The 18,942-nt window shown below is 32.7% G+C and overlaps 2 protein-coding genes across 2 annotated transcripts; one reads left to right on the top strand and one right to left on the bottom strand.

The window, feature by feature from the left end:
- Window positions 1-5,490: 5,490 nt before the first annotated feature.
- On the top strand, window positions 5,491-8,535 carry LOC137822477 (isoflavone 2'-hydroxylase-like). Its single transcript, XM_068627367.1, has 2 exons — window positions 5,491-6,427; window positions 7,660-8,535. The coding sequence occupies exons 1-2, from the start codon at window positions 5,534-5,536 to the stop codon at window positions 8,266-8,268; spliced, it is 1,503 nt and encodes a 500-aa protein (XP_068483468.1). The 5' UTR covers window positions 5,491-5,533; the 3' UTR covers window positions 8,269-8,535.
- A 7,805-nt stretch (window positions 8,536-16,340) lies between these two features.
- On the bottom strand, window positions 16,341-18,306 carry LOC137822657 (isoflavone 2'-hydroxylase-like). The gene is made up of 2 exons (XM_068627601.1): window positions 17,209-18,306; window positions 16,341-17,123 (listed from the first exon to the last, which is right to left on the bottom strand). Exons 1-2 carry the CDS (start codon window positions 18,091-18,093, stop codon window positions 16,515-16,517), a joined length of 1,494 nt encoding a protein of 497 aa, XP_068483702.1. The 5' UTR covers window positions 18,094-18,306; the 3' UTR covers window positions 16,341-16,514.
- Between the last annotated feature and the right edge of the window lie 636 nt (window positions 18,307-18,942).

Here is an 18,942-nt window from a genome sequence, read left to right as displayed (position 1 = left end):
AAGATGTAAAAAAAAATATTTAATTTATAAAAAAAAAAAAAATGCGAGCTGGCCCGCAAACCCGCACACCAGCTCTTATGCGGGGCAGGTTGAGAATTCTAGCCCGCAATAACTTTGCGGGACGAGCCAACCCAACTCGTATTTTTGCAGACCAAGCACGGAACGGACCAATGCGAGACGGACTGGCCCGCTTTGCCACCCCTATTTTCTCCTCAATTTCACATAAGATAGCCCCTCCCCGCTCACGCACCACACACACTATAATGTTAATATATTCTTATAATCGATTATAAGGAATCACAACATAATAAATTGGAATTTTTTAATAAAATAACAATAAACATAATAATTAAATAAAATAATATTACAACAGAAAATTTATTTCTCTTTTAAGAAAATAATATTTCTACTCTATTTCTTACCTACTTATTTTGTTTTTCATTCAATTATTTTTCTCTTACATTTTTTCTGTTTGGCAAAAGAATAACATAAACTCTAACTAAAAAAACCCTTTTATTTGTGCTCAATGCTTGCATAAGCAACATTGAATTTTATTGTAAAAGCCGAAAGACAAGCGATGACTTTTTGATGGGGACTTTTGAATTTCATATTATTATATTTTGAATTACGATGCTCGGCACATTGTGGCTTCAAACTTTGGAAAATATTTTATTGAAAATTTATTCACCCTTCTCCATCATTATATTTTCTTAAATGCTTACTAATTAACAAAAATCTAGCAGTTGACTTGTAATTTTTAAATACCACTGTCTATTTTTATTTTTATTTTTTTTCATTTAATTATTTAATAACTGATATCTTAAAAAAAACAATCACTTAGTAAGTCTTTTGCTTTTTAAATATCATTATATCTTTCCTGAAAACAATATTCAAATTAAATAAAAGGATGAAAAGTAACATTTTTTCAATTTTATAACTATTCAAATTCAATATAATATATATATATATATATATATATATATTTTGTAATAGTTGGATGTGTTTGAGTCCATCTGAACACATAACACATAAGTACATTACTCTTGCATGACTAGTATAGGAAGGTAAATATTTAGTTCGGCTCATAACAATAATAAGTTCAATGATGCGGAAGAAGTCGGTCCAAAACCGCTGGAAAAATATATTTAAAAAAGTAACAACAAATAAAAATAAATGAATCAATAATTGAATCAGTTAGGCATAGGCATTTACTTTGGAACCAACGAAAATAAACAGTTAGATAATGAAAAAACAGTTAGAGATAATGTTTTATCTGCATCCCTAAAATAAAGATGACATATTAACAAAATATCTTTATGCTTGTTGGAGCTCCCCTCACTGAAAGCATCTCAAAGCAGCAAAAGGAAGGCCCAGAATCCACCTACAGGACCTGATCTAGGTCAGTCGACAAGAACATTTGGTGTCCACTATGGGACCCGATAAAAACTGATCCCACTAACGCTTTAAACGCTGAAACGCAAAGCATCGAGTAACTTGACGCAATGAGGAACACTGGACAATGAGTGCAAGTGCCTAAGGGGACGAGATCCCAGCTTTGCAACAAATAATGGAGACCATGAGAGCTCTATAGCAGGCAAATGAAGAGCATCAAAAAGAGCAAGAGCAAATTCAGGAAAAAGCCCGAGCTGAGCAGGAATGGCTAGATCGCCTCCAAGAGGAAACGCGACTTCATCAAGCACGCCTCATGGAGGAAATAGAGGCCTCCTAGAGAACCAAGGAAGAACACGCCGAAGCTAACGAGGAGTTACGCACAACCAATGAGGAATTGCGAAGAAACATGCACATACATGGTTGACGTCATGTTCGAGCACATTCCTCGGACATGTCCTCAAGGGATGACCTCAAACCATTCTTGCAACAAATCATGGAAGAACCCATACCGCCTTACTACATCACGCTTAAGATTATCCCCTTTTTCTGACGTGGAAGATCCTGAGAGCCATTTAAAAGCATTTAGGGCTCAAATGATCATCTCGGGTGGGTTAGACATCATTCGATGCAAGATGCTCATGGGCACGTTTATAAGAATCGTTCTCCATTGGTTTAGTGGGATACCTGATGACCATATCACTTCTTTCCCATAGTTCTCGAGGATATTTAAGGAACAATTCTCAGCTAATAAAGTCGACCCTTCGCGGTTGCCCGATCTTTTCGATGTTAAGTAGAGGGAGCGAACAACAGCCCATATTGAGGCAGAAGAAGCCATACTTAAGAAGAATGGCAGAATGGCACTTCGCGGTCAAAACAACCGAGGTACAAAGAGAGTGTTCATGGAAGAGTGAGGATGTGTCCACGAGTAGAAGGTCTAACCAAAGGTACATCCCATACCTCGTAAAGAGATTTGAGGTAAAAAGTCATGATAACGAAGAAAATATATTCAGACTGAAGTTTTGAGTGTCCTACAAGGTGCTTATAGCCAAAGATGACATAATAGATAAGCTAAATTTTCCAAAGAAGACAGATCGGTTGTTGGAATCACAAAAAGAGGACTGGTGCTAGTTCTAGAGGGCACGGGGTCACGATGTTGAATGATGCCTCACCCTAACCTGTCAACTCTCGAAGATGGTCAAGGAGGGTTTCTTGACTAAGTACATCGACAACGACCAATAGGAACCAAAGAGGGAAGCCACACCCCAAGAACTAAATCATAAGGCCCCGGTCCCGGTGATCTGAATACCATCGCGGGAGGTTTCTCTGGAGGAGGCAGTTCAATATCTAGCCGAAAACGCTATTCCCGAAGTGTGATGTCCCTGGACACAAACAAGTCCAAGCAATCTTCAGTTTTTTTTCTCTGTTTCACATCGGCCAATTCGAAAGACGTGTACCCCCACATAGACGGCCCTGTGATGATATCAGTCATCACTATGAGACGAAACGTACACATAGTCCTCATCGATCAAGAAAACTTAACTAACATAATGTTTTAGGAAACATTTGTGGGCTTACAAATTTCTCATAATCAATTGAGGCCTTACGACGAATGTCTTATCAATTTCACAAAAGAAAGTACGATGATATGTCGAGTTAAATACAACCTTCTAAAAACAAAGCAATATCGTTATCAATATCCCTTCTCTTGTAACTTCTTTTAGGAAAACCTTTAATGTTTGTTAAATAAGTTGGACACGAAGTAACTTACATAAGCAACATTGAATTTTATTGTAAAAACCGAAAGACAAGCGATGACTTTTCGATTTTAAATTTCATATTATTATATTTTGAATTACGATAAACAGCATATTGTGGCTTCAAACTTTCGAAAATATTTTATTTCAAATTTGTTCACCCTTCTCAATCAATATATTTTCGTAAATGCTTACTAATTAAAAAAAAATCTAGCAGTAGACTTGTAATTTTTAAATACCACTATCTTTTTTATTTTTATTTTCATTTAATTATTGAATAACTGATGATATCTTAAAAAAATAATCAATTAGTTAGTCTTTTGCTTTTTAAATATCATAATAATTTTTTACTGAAAGAAATATTGTTCAAATTAAATAAAATGATGAAAAGTAACATTTTTTCAAGCATTCAACTTTATATATAAGTCAAATTTGAATCCTAATTGTTATGTTTTTCCTTCAAAATATATCCCAATCAGGAGAGTAAGTATCTCACTCTCTATTAATGGTTTATCTTTTAGTGTTTTAGTAAATTTTTTTTGGGTGTTTATTATTTAGTCATAAATAGTGGCTAAAGATTATTTTAGAATAAATAAATTGATTTCTAAATTATTTTATATTATTGTTAAATAGTTTCTAAATTAGTATCTAATTAGCCACTAATTATTTAGATTCTAAATTTAGTAGAAAAACTTGATAACTAATTAGATACCAATTTAGAGATAATAGAAACTAATTTAGAAACCAATTTTTTAATTTTTAAAATGATATCTAATTTAATCATTATAGCAACTAATTATTTTTTATTTTTAAAATTAATTGATATTTGATTGTGGTTTTGTTTATTCTCTTATATTATTCTTGCAATTTGATTACTAATTTTCATGCATCATAGGTATATATAATATATTTTCTGCAGATACATATGCTACTACATATATTTCTTCATCATTTATTTCGATTCGTTCGGTGAACATGGCTTTGATGTTTATCAACACAGTGTTTGGTATTTCTAGAAATAGGCAACAAAGAATATTTATTATAATATGTTATCTTCATGAACACTCTTATTTAACTTATATTTTCTTCCACTTTATCTTCTCATATTTGTTCTTAAAGTCAAAAAATACTAGCTGAGTTTGGTGTTTTTGATGGGATCATGTGTCAATTATTGTGTTTATTTGATTTTTCAATATTCAATTTAGACAGAGTTGACTTCAAACCTAGAAAAGTCACTGTGAAAAAAATATTTTATTAATATGTTACTCAAGGTAATATAATTCAAATTAATAATGAAATATTTTTAAATATATAAATTATATAAATAAATGTTTCAACATATGAATCGTATTATTTACATTAATAACTTAATTATATCATATAAGGTTGATTTTAATTAACAATAATTTTTTAATTTTTTTTTGAAATTAAATAAATGAATTGGCTATTGAAAGATATTAATTATTAAACAAAATAGTGTACAACTAAGTAAAAAAATAGTAATTTGAGATTTATAAATCAAATTAAAATAATATTTTAAAGGAAAAAAGTAAACTAACTGTTCAATGTACAAAATTTGGATAAGACGTCTGGTTTCAATAAAAGTATAAATAATCCCGAAAAATATTCTTGTTTAAAAATACATCTAAAAGTAGTTCTAAAAATATTTTCATTTAAAAACAATTTGAGATTTATAATTTAGGTGTAAAGTTCAAATGAAACTATTAACACATATGTTACAGTGAATTTCAACCTATATTAGTAGGTGAATGCTACAATGAAGTTCAAAGTCATTGTAATTTGTCATTGATAGTTACTTTAAATTTTAGTGAGTTATTTATTATTATTATTATTATTATTATTATTATATTTCGAATTTCAACAAACATAGTACAGTGTGGCTTCAAACGTTTGAAAAGTTTCTATTGAAATTTTATTCACTCGTCTCAATCAATCACTATATTTCTAAAATGATACTTTGACAAATAACTACATAGATTTATAAATAAATATATATAATAAAAAATAAATTTATAATTAAATTATATGAAAATATATTAAATAATAATATTGAAAAATGTAATGTTTTTATATAAAAAATGAAAATAACAGTTTAACAATTCTTTAAGAGTTTTATACATTCTTGATGTGTAAGTGATTGTCATTATATCATTAATTAATTAATTAATTAGGCATTCTCTTAGATGCTAACCACTGTACTAATCAAACAAAATCTAGCTGTAGATTTGTAATTTTTAAACTGTCCACGTGAAAAATAAAAAACAAAAATATTAATTAGTTGAAGCAATTCATCAACCCTAATCGCTGTATAAAAAGTTGCTTCACATGCAAACATTAACCAACCAAACCAACTGCAGTAACCAGCCATGGAAACACTTCCCTTCTTCACATACTTTCTCTTCTTCCTCCTTTCTCTTCTCATCACTTTCAAACTCTGTTTGCAAAGAACAAAGCACAAAAACCTTCCACCAGGTCCACCACCTCTTCCCATAATCGGCAACCTCAATCTCCTCCAACGCCCCCTCCACCGCTTCCTCCAACGCATGTCCCAGACGCACGGCCACGTCTTCTCCCTCTGGTTCGGTTCTCGTCTCGCCGTCGTCGTTTCGTCGCCCTCCGCCTTCCAAGAATGTTTCACCAAAAACGACGTCGCCTTGGCCAACCGACCCCGCTCCCTCTCCGGAAAGCACATCTTCTACAACTACAGCACCGTCGGATCCTGCTCCTACGGCGACCTCTGGCGCAACCTCCGCCGCATCACCTCCCTCGACGTTCTCTCCACGCAGCGCATCCATTCCTTCGCCGGAATCCGCAAGGACGAAACCGATAGGATGGTGCGGGCCCTGGCGACGGCCTCTCGCGTGGAGTACGCGCGCGTGGAGATGAGTTCGATGTTCCACGACATGACTTACAACAGCATGATGAGGATGGTGGCGGGGAAGAGATACTACGGGGAGGAGATTCAGGCGAAGGATTTGGAGGAGGCGAAGGAGTTCAGAGAGACGGTGGAGGGGTTGCTGCAGCTGGCGGGAGTGTCTAACAAGGCTGATTATTTACCCTTCCTTCGTTGGTTCGATTTTCAGAACTTGGAGAAGAGGCTAAAGAGTATTCACAAAAGGTTCGATACGTTTTTGGATGCACTGATTCACGAGCAACGCAACAAGAAGGAGAGGGAGAACACCATGATACACCATCTTCTCACTCTGCAGGAATCGCAGCCACAATATTACAGTGATCAAATCATCAAAGGCCTTGTTCTGGTAATGCTTTTAGGTGTTTTCTTCAGATTAAGAATTTCATTTTTTATACATATATTAATTTTCTATAATACTTTCATAACATTTAATTAACTTATTCTCTATAACTAAAAAATTAGTTAATATAATTGAGAATATTGTTTTAAGGAAAATTTACTTGCAATTCACATTGGAAAAGGTATTTTTAGTTAAAGTTGTTAATGATAGAGACAACAATATCCATTAAATCCATTAATTTGTCCTTACAACTTTAGTTTAAATAAATTGTTAAGAAAATTTCAGTGTATTTTATTTAAATTGAAATTCTCAATTTAGTTAGCAAATTCATTTGATATTTTTTAAAATAAATAATAATTAATATTTTTTAAAATAAAAATATTAAAAATTTATTTTATAAATAATATCAAAATATAATTTTGTTTTATTTAAGCAAATCATTTATAAATTTGAAGAATTAAAATGAATATTTTTTTTACAATAACTTTAAATAAATTTGGTTAAAAATTATTTGTGTGATAAATTAAAAACATTGCTTATTTTTTAAATATTGTTAAAGTTAAATACACTTTAAAAAAAAAGGAGATATGATTTATGTATAATTTTTTAAATTATATAATATATAAAAATATAAATTATATAATATGAAAATAATAATAATATACATGTATTTCTATTAAAATAAATAAATTAAATCATTGAATATAAGTAAAAAAAAAATATATTAAAATATTTGATGAGAATACATTATAAAGGATACGCATTAACTTTTTTTACAATATTCATATTCACTTAATGTAATTTTAAAGAATTTTTAAATTATTATTATATAATTTTTTAATTTTAAAAATATTAATTATTTAAAAATAATTCAAGTGTCAACTCAATGTACAATTTTTTCTCAATTTAATTATTTAAATTGAAGTTGTGGATTAACAACTTTAATTGAATAAAAGTAATAAAATTTAATTAATGTTGTCGATAACTTTAACTTAGAAATTGTTATTTTTTCTATTTTTGACCAATTAAATAATTTTCAAAGTGAATTACATCATTTTTCCATTGTTTTAATTAGTCATTACATTGAATTTTTATATTGTCATTCAACGTGGAAGATTATCACAAAGAATATGTTGATAATAATTCAACGATCCCATCGCATGGCGTGCTTCATCAATATTGAAATTTCTTTTCTCTGAATAATCGTCAACTTCATGACTCTTGGGTTTGATTTGTAGGCAATGCTCTTCGCCGGCACAGATTCTTCTGCAGTGACACTAGAATGGTCACTGTCAAATTTACTAAACCACCCAGAAGTGTTGCAGAAAGCAAGAGAAGAATTGGAGTTTCACGTAAAAGACCGCTTGGTAAACGAATCAGACCTTCCAAAACTGACATACCTCAAGAAGATAATCCTCGAGACACTGAGACTGCACCCTCCTGCTCCACTAGCAATACCACACGTGTCGTCGGAAGAAGTGAGCATTGAAGGATTCAACGTTCCGGCAGACACCATGGTGATGATTAATATTTGGGCCATGCAGAGAGACCCTGCGTTGTGGAAGGAAGCCACGTGTTTTAAACCGGAGAGGTTCGATGAAGAGGGATTGGAGAAGAAGGTGATTGCGTTTGGAATGGGAAGAAGGGCTTGTCCTGGAGAAGGTTTGGCTTTGCAAAACGTTGGGTTAAGTTTGGGATTGTTGATTCAATGCTTTGATTGGAAAAGAGTGAATGAGGATGAGATTGATATGAGGGAGGCAAATTGGTTCACCTTGTCAAGATTAACTCCATTGAATGCCATGTGCAAAGCTCTCCCACTTGTTGACCAGATTATGACCTTCAAGTAATGCCATGCATGCATCTGTGGATCATCTATCATCAAGTGTAACCTTTGTAATTTTCTGTATCTTCGTGTTAAAACTTATAATAATTGCCCATAACCAGATTTTGTCGAATAAAATAAAAAATTTGAACTCTTAGTTAACTAGATCTAGTTATGGGCAAAAATTTCATGATCAATGTTGTCGAACTTGTAACTTGGGAGGCGGATCAGAAAGGATCCGAAAGTTCGTAACTCGAGTATCGTAATTCGACTTGAAAGAGTTACTATTTAAGTTATTACTAGAAATAAGATAATTTATTTTAATAAGATAATTAAAAATAAATTCATAATTTATGAAATAGTCAAATTGTTACAATAACTATAATGTTTTAAATGGACCAAGAATAGCCAACAAAACCTAATTTTAAGTAGGTTTTAAACTCTTATTCCTTAATTAGTTTTAAATGCAGCTACAACATATTTAAATTTTATTTGAATAATTAAAGGTTGACAGTTTCTTCCTGCACTTCCACAATGTTATACACAGACTAAACCTGTTCCTATTATTTTTTAAAACCCTAAAATGCATTTGAATTGTATTTATTTTTTTGCATTCTAGATTATGGAATCCAGAAAATTTTTGGATTGGCACTTGCAGTAAAATTTCGGATCCACCAATCCGTAATTCAAAATATGCATTTTACATTAAAAAAATCATCATTCAAAAAAAGCATTCCGGATCCACCAATCTGTAACAGAATTTGGCTTATGGATTCAGTAATCTGGAAATCAATAATTTATGTAAAATTTGCTTCCAAAACATCCCCTCATCCAAAAAAAAAATGATTTAGTTTCAGATTGATGAATTTATAGCACACTCCCAAATCCTGAGTTTCGGTAACCACGGTGCCCTTTTTCAAATAAAAGGTTAAGGTTAGTTTCAGGATTTAGAAATTTGTGGGTGCAGGAAGAAATATGTAGAGGTGCAAGAAGAAAAAACCTTAGAGGTTTAGGGTTTTATTGGGCCAAAGGCTCAAACTTAGGCAATTACTTCCTGCACCCGATCAATTGCTTCCTGCACCCAACGAAACTTTTTAAACCCAACTTTGCCCTTGTCAAAGATTTGCTTACAGATATTAATATCCGGAAGTTACAGATTTGTTTATTGAACATCAATATCCGAAAGTCTTATATTTGCCTATGGATATTGACATCCGGAAGTGTCAGCTTTGCCTATGGATATTGGCATCTGGAAGTGTCAGTTTTGCCTATGAATATTGGTATCCGGAAGCGTCATGTTTGCCTACGGATATTGTCATCCAAAATTGTACTCTTTAATTATGGACATCTTTATCCAGAAGGCACTATCATGCTTCTGGATATACATATCCAGAAACCCATCATTTTAGTGTTTTTAATGGATTAAAACCTACTAAACTAAACAAATTTAAAAAATTAAGTTATGGACTTTAATCCAAAAGCGACAAAAATAAAAATTGTGAAATCATGTGCCTAATTGTCATTGAAGCACTCTGAAAATTGTTGGGTGAAAGTGCAATGAAAATAAATGGTTGCATTGCTCAAATTAATTGGACCAAGAGAGTAATATTTGAAGGACTTTTTATCCCCAACAATGTGTGCCATGTGTTGGCAGGGGCACATCAGATTCAAAGAAACAATTAAAGAGGTGTGAGTCACATTCTGGATTTTTTTTATCCAGAACAAATCAAGCAAATTATCCTTCCAAACATAATTATCCAAAACTACTATTCCACATATATGAACACAATAACACAATTATTTTGTGAAATGTTTTAATGAACTATGTGAATGTCTATTGTATCCTTAATGAAATAAAAGCTAGGTTTTCACTACAGCAATGCATCCCCTACACCCAACCTTGCCAACCTTGCGCATCTAACATTCTCTAACTACCTAAGGTACAATGACACCCAACACACACCACAGAGTTTCTAAGGCACGACAGCGGAGAGGAGGAGAAGAACTGTCGTTCACGGAGGAGGAAAAGAGTTGTGGTTGTGGAAATTGATACACAGTGCCATGCAGTAAGTTTTTGCAAATTCTATGACTTTCGGATATCTATATCCAGATTTCGGATGTGCCTGGATGCTTATATCCGGTTGTACCAAAATCATCACCTTGCCAAAAAGAAAAGTCGAGGATTATTGGCTTCCGGATATGTATATCCAGAAGCATGATGGTGCCTTCCAGATAAACTGCTCAGAGAAGACTGTTTTGCCCCCTTTAAAAAGGGACTTCTGGATTGTTCTTTATGAAATATTTCTGGAACATGTTTTATGAATTCTGGATTATCAATTTGAAAATAAATAAAAAATGTGTTTTGAAAAAAAATATTCTGAAATGGTTTTTTGTCTTCCAAATTTTCTATTCTGAAAATACCTTTGTTTACAAAATTACTATTCTGGAAACACCTAAAACTGTAAAGGATAATTTCGGTATTGTGAAGAAATGCAGGAAGAAAAATGTAGAGATCCAGGAAAAAACACCCCCAAGTTTCGGGCAATTGCTTCCCGCACCATATCAATGCACCCAATTAAAGGGGAAAAGACAAAAATACCCTTAAAAAGATGGGGTACATATAAAATTACATTCCATCTCTTTTCTGGAACTCAATAATCTCTTTCGGATAAATTTTTTCAAAATGTATTATTTTCAATTTTGGATTTTTTTATCTGGAATGAGATTTTGATTTTTTGTTTCTGGATTTTTATATCCGGAACACAGTAACCTCTTCCGAATCTACTTTTACATAATCCATTATTTTCAATTTCAGAATTTCATTTTCATAAAAAAGGATATTTTTGAAATTATGTTGGCGCAGGTTCAAAATGTTAAGTGCAGGAAGCAATTGGCTAAGTTTTGTAGTGGTGGCCCAATGAGTTTCGTAATTGGTAACGAGCGGAAGCGATGACATGAAATGCAAGAGAATCGAAGCTTTGATAAAGCCAATTCGATTGCATTCACTGTCCTCTTCGCGGTTCCAAATCAACCTCTGCAGGTTTTGATAAAAAAAATGCAAAAAAATAGATACCAGAAATAGAAAAAGAGAAATATGGAACATTTTTTAACAGTGAGATTCAATAATGAAACCTACAAACGTAGTTTACTAGAAGGTAAATATTTATTTTTTTTTAAATTAAGAATAATTTATTTTTATATAATATTTTCCATAGATTATTTTCAGTGACATTTTTAAATAGTACTAATAATATAATTAAAATAATTAGAAAACCATAAAAATAATAATAATAAATCTTAATTGAGAATAATAATCAAAATAAATTTATAAAATAATAATATATAAAAATAATAATAAAATCACAAATAATAATTATACAAGTAAAATTATAAAAATAATAAAATTATATGTATTTTAAACAAAAGGGGTACCCATCACATCATAATTGAGGATCGGCGCAAAACGCTGGAGCGTTATTTGGTCAATCCCCCCCAACCCCTCAATCCTGCTTTTCATAAAATTTACCTTAAGTTCATAGCAGAGTTCAAAACAGTTCAAAGCCGCTTTGATATTAAAAACATTTTTAGTGTTAGCTTTGCAAAAGAATAAGGTATCATCAGCATACTGTAACATGTTAACCTTCACTTTTTTCTTCCAATCTCCAACTTATCAATCAAGTTTTTCACTGTCATCGTTGACATTCCAGCCAAGCCCTTAGTCGCAATAAGAAACAAAAAAGGGGCTAAAGGATCACCTTGGCAAAACCCCTTCTTAGAAAAAAAACTCCTTAGTTGGACTGTCGTTCAGAAGCACTAATACATAAGCTAAATCTAAGCAAATTTTAATCCAATGGATTCATTTGTCACAAAAACCAACCCTTTTTAAACATATACAAAATGAACTCCCAACTGATAGAATCATATGTCTTCTCATAATCGACTTTAAAGAAAATGAAACTTCTCTTCTTTCTCTTTACTTCATCCAACACTTTATTAGTTATTACAACACTATCCAGCAAACCAACTTCCTTCAAGAAAAGCTAATTGTGTAACGTCAATGACTTTACTTATCACATTTTTCAACCGTAACGATAATAATTTCGAAATTATCTTATATAAGCACCTAACCAATGAAATAGGTCTAAACTCACCAAGCTGTTGAGGATTTTCGACTTTTGGAATCAAGCATAAAAATGACGCATTTGACCCCCTAGGCCACTTACCACTAACCGTGAAATCCATCACCGCTGACAACACATCCTTTTTAATAACATCCAGCAAAACTTAATGAACCCAAAATTAAAACCATCTGGGTCAGGACTCTTTGTACTATCGCAGCTCCAAACAGCTTCCCTGATTTCTTCTTCGGTAAAATCACCCGCCAACATTTCATTATCCTCCCCTGAAATAGAATTGAAACTAATGTTGTCCAATCTGAGTTGGGGAGCGTCATTCCTAACAAATCTAGCTTCAAAAAACTCTTTGACCCTTTATTTGATCACATCCTTATCCTCGTACCAACGACCATTACTTCAAAAAACAGAGTTAAACCAGATTGAACATGCGCCGATCTGATTCAATTGAATTTCACTAGTAAAGCATGCGTTTACTGGCTTAATCAATACCCAATTTGTTCCATGCGTGTACTCCATGAGAATGTTTATCTCCTCTCTCTTGAATCATGCACCCAAGAAATTGATTAGAACAATGTGAACCAAAGTTTAAGATAAGAAAGACTCTCAATCATGCGTTCAAGTACAACCTCTCACAAAAACTAGTTTTCCAGGAGATTAGACTATCAAAACAACAACTGCTATAGAGAATTAAAAATAGAAACTTATATTGACCGAAACCTCAGAGCTTATTAAAGTGGACTTTAAGCCTAACTCAACCCCATAAAACCGGCCATGAGGTTGAGGTTTGCACCCACTTATATACAATGAAATGTGGGATCTCCAACACCCCCCCTCACGCCGAGAGTGACAGCTCGTGCGTGGGATAACATATTATGGGTGGTCCGATAACGTCCCGATTGCGGGTGGCATGATAAGCCCCAACAAACACTCGCTAGGATAGGCTCGAAATGGCTCTGATATCATATTATAAAGTGGACTTTAAGTCTAACTCAACCCCGTAAAACTGACTCATGAGGTTGAGGTTTGCACCTACTTATATACAATGAAATGTGGGATCTCCAACAGAGCTCAATGGGAAATTACAAAGGAATCAACAAAAAAAGTTTAACCTTCCATGCAGAGGCAAAACAAAAGAATTACAAAGAAGAAAAGAAACTAAGAAAACCCTTTGAAGCTCTCCTTTGGCTTTTCTATTCCAAGGATCTTGGGAAAATATTGTAGTTTATTTTTTGTTAACAGTTTCTAAGTTTCCACCTTTCCAGAATTCTTATATTTTGTAGAAGATTTGCTTCCAATTTTGTTTCTAAGATATTGTAGTTTTATTTTCTCTTTCTTCTCATCATCATAATTTGTTTCCTGTTTTGGTTCAAGAAGCAACTTGGGTTTTTGCATATTTGGTCATTCACAAAGGTAGATGCTTCTTCCAGATAATTTACTCTAAAAAGACAATAATAATAGTTAAGACCCAAATAAACCAAATTACATGAATATGAATTAAAACAATGAATTTATTTATTATTATAGTTCATTAATTCATGATTAAAGCTATTGAGTGTGAATAAATATATATTCATCAAAACATCATTAAAAATTTCGAAAAACTATAAACCGTATTTTTTACAACGTTTTTCTAACAAGAAGTGTCGTTATATAAAATTGTGATTTTAATATTTTGTACTAACATTAACCAATTTAACTTGTCTTACAATACTAGACTGTATTTAGTAGATGATCTTCTTATTATTTACACTAAACTGTCTAAATGTCTGTTCAACAAGTATTTTGTTCTATTATCTAAACTCAATTATCATATTAGTAGATAACTTTTTATATTAATGTATATGAATTAACTATCTCAAATTCTTCTTATTAATATATTTTTTGTTTATTGATAAAAAAATATTTCAAATTGACGAGATAGTAATTTAATAAAGTAAGTAAAATAGAATTTAATTTATTCAAAATAATAAAAGGAAGTCTTAAAATGGACAGGATGACTTATACATATAAAATTCGAAATTTTAATTATATTTTTCTTGTAAATAGTATAAATACGTTTAGATTAGACGAAATTAAGTTATATTTTAAACGTATTTGTGGTATCTAAGCGTTGACTACAATAATTAACATCACTCGCAGCTAACCACACATATATATATATATATATAACGTTAAAATTGTGCTTGTTCAGTTTGTTGGATGAATCTCAGTTTTTTTAATAAGATAATACATAATCTCAATTAAATACAATTTTTTTTTGGGTTGTGTGGATGAGTTTTCTCTAAGTATAAGCTCTCTTCTTCTTCTTTTTTTCTTCTTTTTTTTATCACAAAAGTGTACGTTTTTATTTGGAGTTAACTCATACAAGAAAATCATGAAATAAAAACTAATTTATAGAAATTAAAATAATTAGTTGCAATAGTAACTAAATTAGAAACCATTTGAGAAACTAAAAAGAAATTTAATTTCTAAATTAGTTTCTATTATTGTTAAATAGTTTCTAAATTGATATCTAATTAGCAACCAAAATTTTTGCTACCAAATTTAGAAACTAAATAATTGGTAGTTAAAACCTTAGTTGCTAATTAGATACTAATTTAGAAACTATTTAACAATAATAGAAAATAATATAAACTAATTTAGAAATCAATTTTTTTAATTTATAAAATAATCTCTATTTTAGTTCCTATTGTAACTAATTATTTTGGTTTCTAAAAATTGGTTTCTATTTCATGATTTTTTTTAGTGACTTCTACTTTGAATTTTTGTATTTTTGTATTTTACCTACTGAACTCTAATACAAATAATGTTAAATTATCCAATTGAGTCACAATAGATTTTTCAAATTATCCACATAGCCTGTTTTAATTTTTCCAGTAATCGCCTTACAAATAATGGAACACATGATATAATTTTCCTGCTATAAATATGGAAATTATTTCAAGAATTATATCACATACATGTCAAAAGTCTACATGAAATTGAAGCTTAATAAACTTTAATGTGGTGTCAATTAAATTCTTTTTAATAGAAAAGAATCTTTGATATAGAAGTTATAAGGCTATGATGATATTTCACAAGCTGAAGTAGTCAATCACCAAACAAATATTCATAGACAACAAACTAAGCACATAACAAGAAGTGTAGTATATAATTAGCCTATAATAACAAGAACATGAACACAACAAATTTTAGTTGCCAAACAACAAGAGGAAGCAATTGCAAGTATTAAATATTAGGAGTGAGGCACAACAAACAAAAACCTGCAAAACTAAAAATAGTGGTATACCAAACCAATCATAGTAATCGAATCTCATGAGAGATCCCAAGCACAACAACCTAATTAACAAGGTATCAGAATCTTTATAAAAAAACCTAGCTCTTAAGTAGTTTATATGCCCATAATACACTTCATAATGAAAGTGTTCTCAGACACATACCAAAGCAAAAACTCATCACTGCTCATTCCCAACAAGTTGTCCATATTGTTTCCAATTGCCATCAATGGAAATATGTGTCTAATATTTATGTTATACTAATTATTAACATTTCCCTCATGAATTTATTACTGACCACAGTAATTAAGTTTAACATAAAATTAATTAAATTATTATTGATGTAGGTACTTCAATTCCAAGGATGAGATTTTGTCTCTAATGATATATCTTGTATATCATTAGAGGAGGATGTGATATATCTTGTATAGTTATGCTAACATATATAGTATTCAATCTTTCAGGCAACTAGGTCAAATTAATCACAAATGTAGAAAATAAAACGTCAGATTTAAATCACTATGAAAAACATTATAAAGTCTTTTTGAAGCAGCCAAAATGGAGACAAGAAAGCTCCCTTAGCACTAAGTCATGATTTATTTGTCAACACTTGAAAGCGTCATGATAGTAACAGGATAAATAAAAGAGAAAATCTGTTTTTAAAAAGCATTGAGAATCATTCATAATTAAAAGAAAGTAGAGAATTTTATTGAAGAAAACTGGGGTTGTATACAGTATTGATACTGTATATGCTAATGCAGACCCAGTAGAATACAACAAACTTTATTAGTTTAAACATGTATAGGATCACCACTTATAAGAAGTGGATCCTCATGAAACTCATAGCAAATAAAATATAATTAAAGGGTTCCAATTTGTTGAGTGACAGGGCGTGCTTTACACATAGCCTCAAGAGGAATTAACCTTGACAATGTAATCCAATTGTTCTCTGTCATGTCAAGCTTTTCCTCATTAACTCGTTTCCAGTCAAAACACTGAATCATCAATCCAACAGTGTAGCTTACACTTTGCAAGGCCATTGGTTCTCCAGGGCAAGCTCTTCTTCCCATTCCAAACGCCACCAACTTTTTCTCCTCCCCTTCTTCATCAAACCTCTCAGGCTTAAAGCTTGTGGCATCCTTCCAATGTTCGGGGTCTCTCTGCATGGCCCAACCATTGATGATCACTATTGAGTCTTTTGGGACGTTGTACCCTCCAATGGTGATATCTTCTGAAGACACGTGTGGTATCAGAATTGGAGCTGGGGGATACAACCTAAGTGTCTCAAGAATGATCTTCCTGAGATAAGGAAGCTTTGGAAGGTCTGACTCATTCAACAATCTCTCTTGTCCTACTTGAGCGTCCATTTCTTCTCTTGCCTTCTTCAACACCTCTGGGTTGTTCAACAAATTAGACAAAGCCCACTCTAAAGATCCAGTTGATGAGTCTGTTCCGCCAAAAAGCATCGCCTACAGTGCAAAGTTCATCATCTCAAAGTTAGAAACACAAGTTTACATATTTCTCCATCTCTATATATAGATATAAATTGATTACCAGAGCAAGGCCTTTGATGATTTGGTCAGTGTAATACTCGGGTTGAGTCTCTTGCAGTTTGAGGAGATGGTCAATCATGGAGTTCTCACGATCCTTGCTGTTACGGTTCTCTTCCAAGATCTTATTCAAGATGTTATCATACCTGTTGCTAATGTTCTTCAACCGCTTCTCCACGTTCTGGAAATCGAACCACCTTAGGAAAGGCAAGTAATCACCCTTGTTAGATAAACCCATGAGTTTGAGCATCTCCGAGACGGTATCTCTGAACTCCCTGGCTTCCTCCACGTTCTTCATGTCAGTCTCCTCCCCGTAAAACCTCTTCCCGGAGATCATTCTCATGATGTTGTTGTAGGTCAAGTCGCTGAACAGGGAAGTTATCTCCACGTGCGCATAGTCAGTTCTCGCGTTCCTGGCCATCCTGTGAACGAGGCGCTTGGTTTCGTCGCTGCGGATTCCGGAGAAGGAGTGGACGCGCTGCGTGGAGAGAACGTCGAGGGAAGTGATGCGGCGGAGGTTGCGCCAGTGCTCGCCGTGGGAGCATGACCCCACGGTGGTGTTGTCGTAGAAGATGTACTTTCCGGAGAGGTTGCGCGGGCGGTTGGCCAAGGCGACGTCGTTTTTGGTGAAGCATTCTTGGTACGCCGAGGGCGAGGAAACCACAACCACGAGACGAGAGCCGAACCAGAGAGAAAGGACTTTGCCATATTTCAGGGACATGCGTTGAAAAAAGCGGTGGATTGGTTGTTCGAGGAGGTTAAGGTTGCCTATAATGGGAAGAGCATTGGGACCTGGTGGAAGGTTTCTGAATTTTCTGCTTTGGAAGAGGAATTTGAGAGTGACGATTAAGACTAGGGCAAGGAGCGAGCAAGATAAGAAGAGAGACATGGTTCCTGGTTTTTGCACCAGAGAGCTATGTACCAGTAATTGCTTATGCTGATGCTATATGCAGCAAGCATGGAAGTGCCCCTTTTATAGTGCCCCACTCATAACACTAGAGTTTTAAATTTGCAAAAACATGATAACATAACAAGGCTATTTTAGCACAGTATCTTACTAAAACTTTGTCTTTGTCGTCATGGAATTAAGCAACATGTTCCTTGTAAATATCATTTTCGAGTTGAATTTTAATACAGGACAAAGACTTTTCCTTCGCCAAATAACTAAAGTTGATTTAAAAAATGTTTTTAAAATGGCTGTAAGAAGAAATAGGAGGTAGCTGAGTTTGATCCGTGGTGGTCACCACCTACCAGTCCTCCATTGCCATATCTAACATGTCACAACTCCACACACACACTTTTCTGCATCAACAGAAAAGAAACAAGACACTGTCATCATAAATGCATGGACAGAAAAAATAAAACATCACTGTCGTGATGTTGAAACCTCACATTAGGATATTTTGTAGTATTTAACCTTTTATTTCTTGTATTTTTTTTTTTTTACGTTCATTTACTGCTAAAATTTTATGATGACAAAAATAAAAAAACTATATATAATTGAAAAAATGTAGATTTGTTAAGTCAATTATGTGCATGAACTCGGATTCATGTATCATCATTAGTGGTGATTTGTGATGAAAGAAGATGGCGGCTTCAAACCATTTGCAGACAGAGAACTAGTGGCACAAAACGAGACTAATGTGGGAAATAGTTTTAATATGTGACATAATAATAATAATAATAATAATTACAAGTAATGAATAATTGTCGAGCAATATTTAATTAATATAATCCC

This window comes from Phaseolus vulgaris, chromosome 9 (genome assembly GCF_000499845.2).
Source record: "Phaseolus vulgaris cultivar G19833 chromosome 9, P. vulgaris v2.0, whole genome shotgun sequence".
Lineage (NCBI taxonomy): Eukaryota > Viridiplantae > Streptophyta > Magnoliopsida > Fabales > Fabaceae > Phaseolus > Phaseolus vulgaris.
The sequence above is the reverse complement of the archived record's forward strand: the minus strand, read 5'-3'. Positions and strand labels throughout refer to the sequence as shown.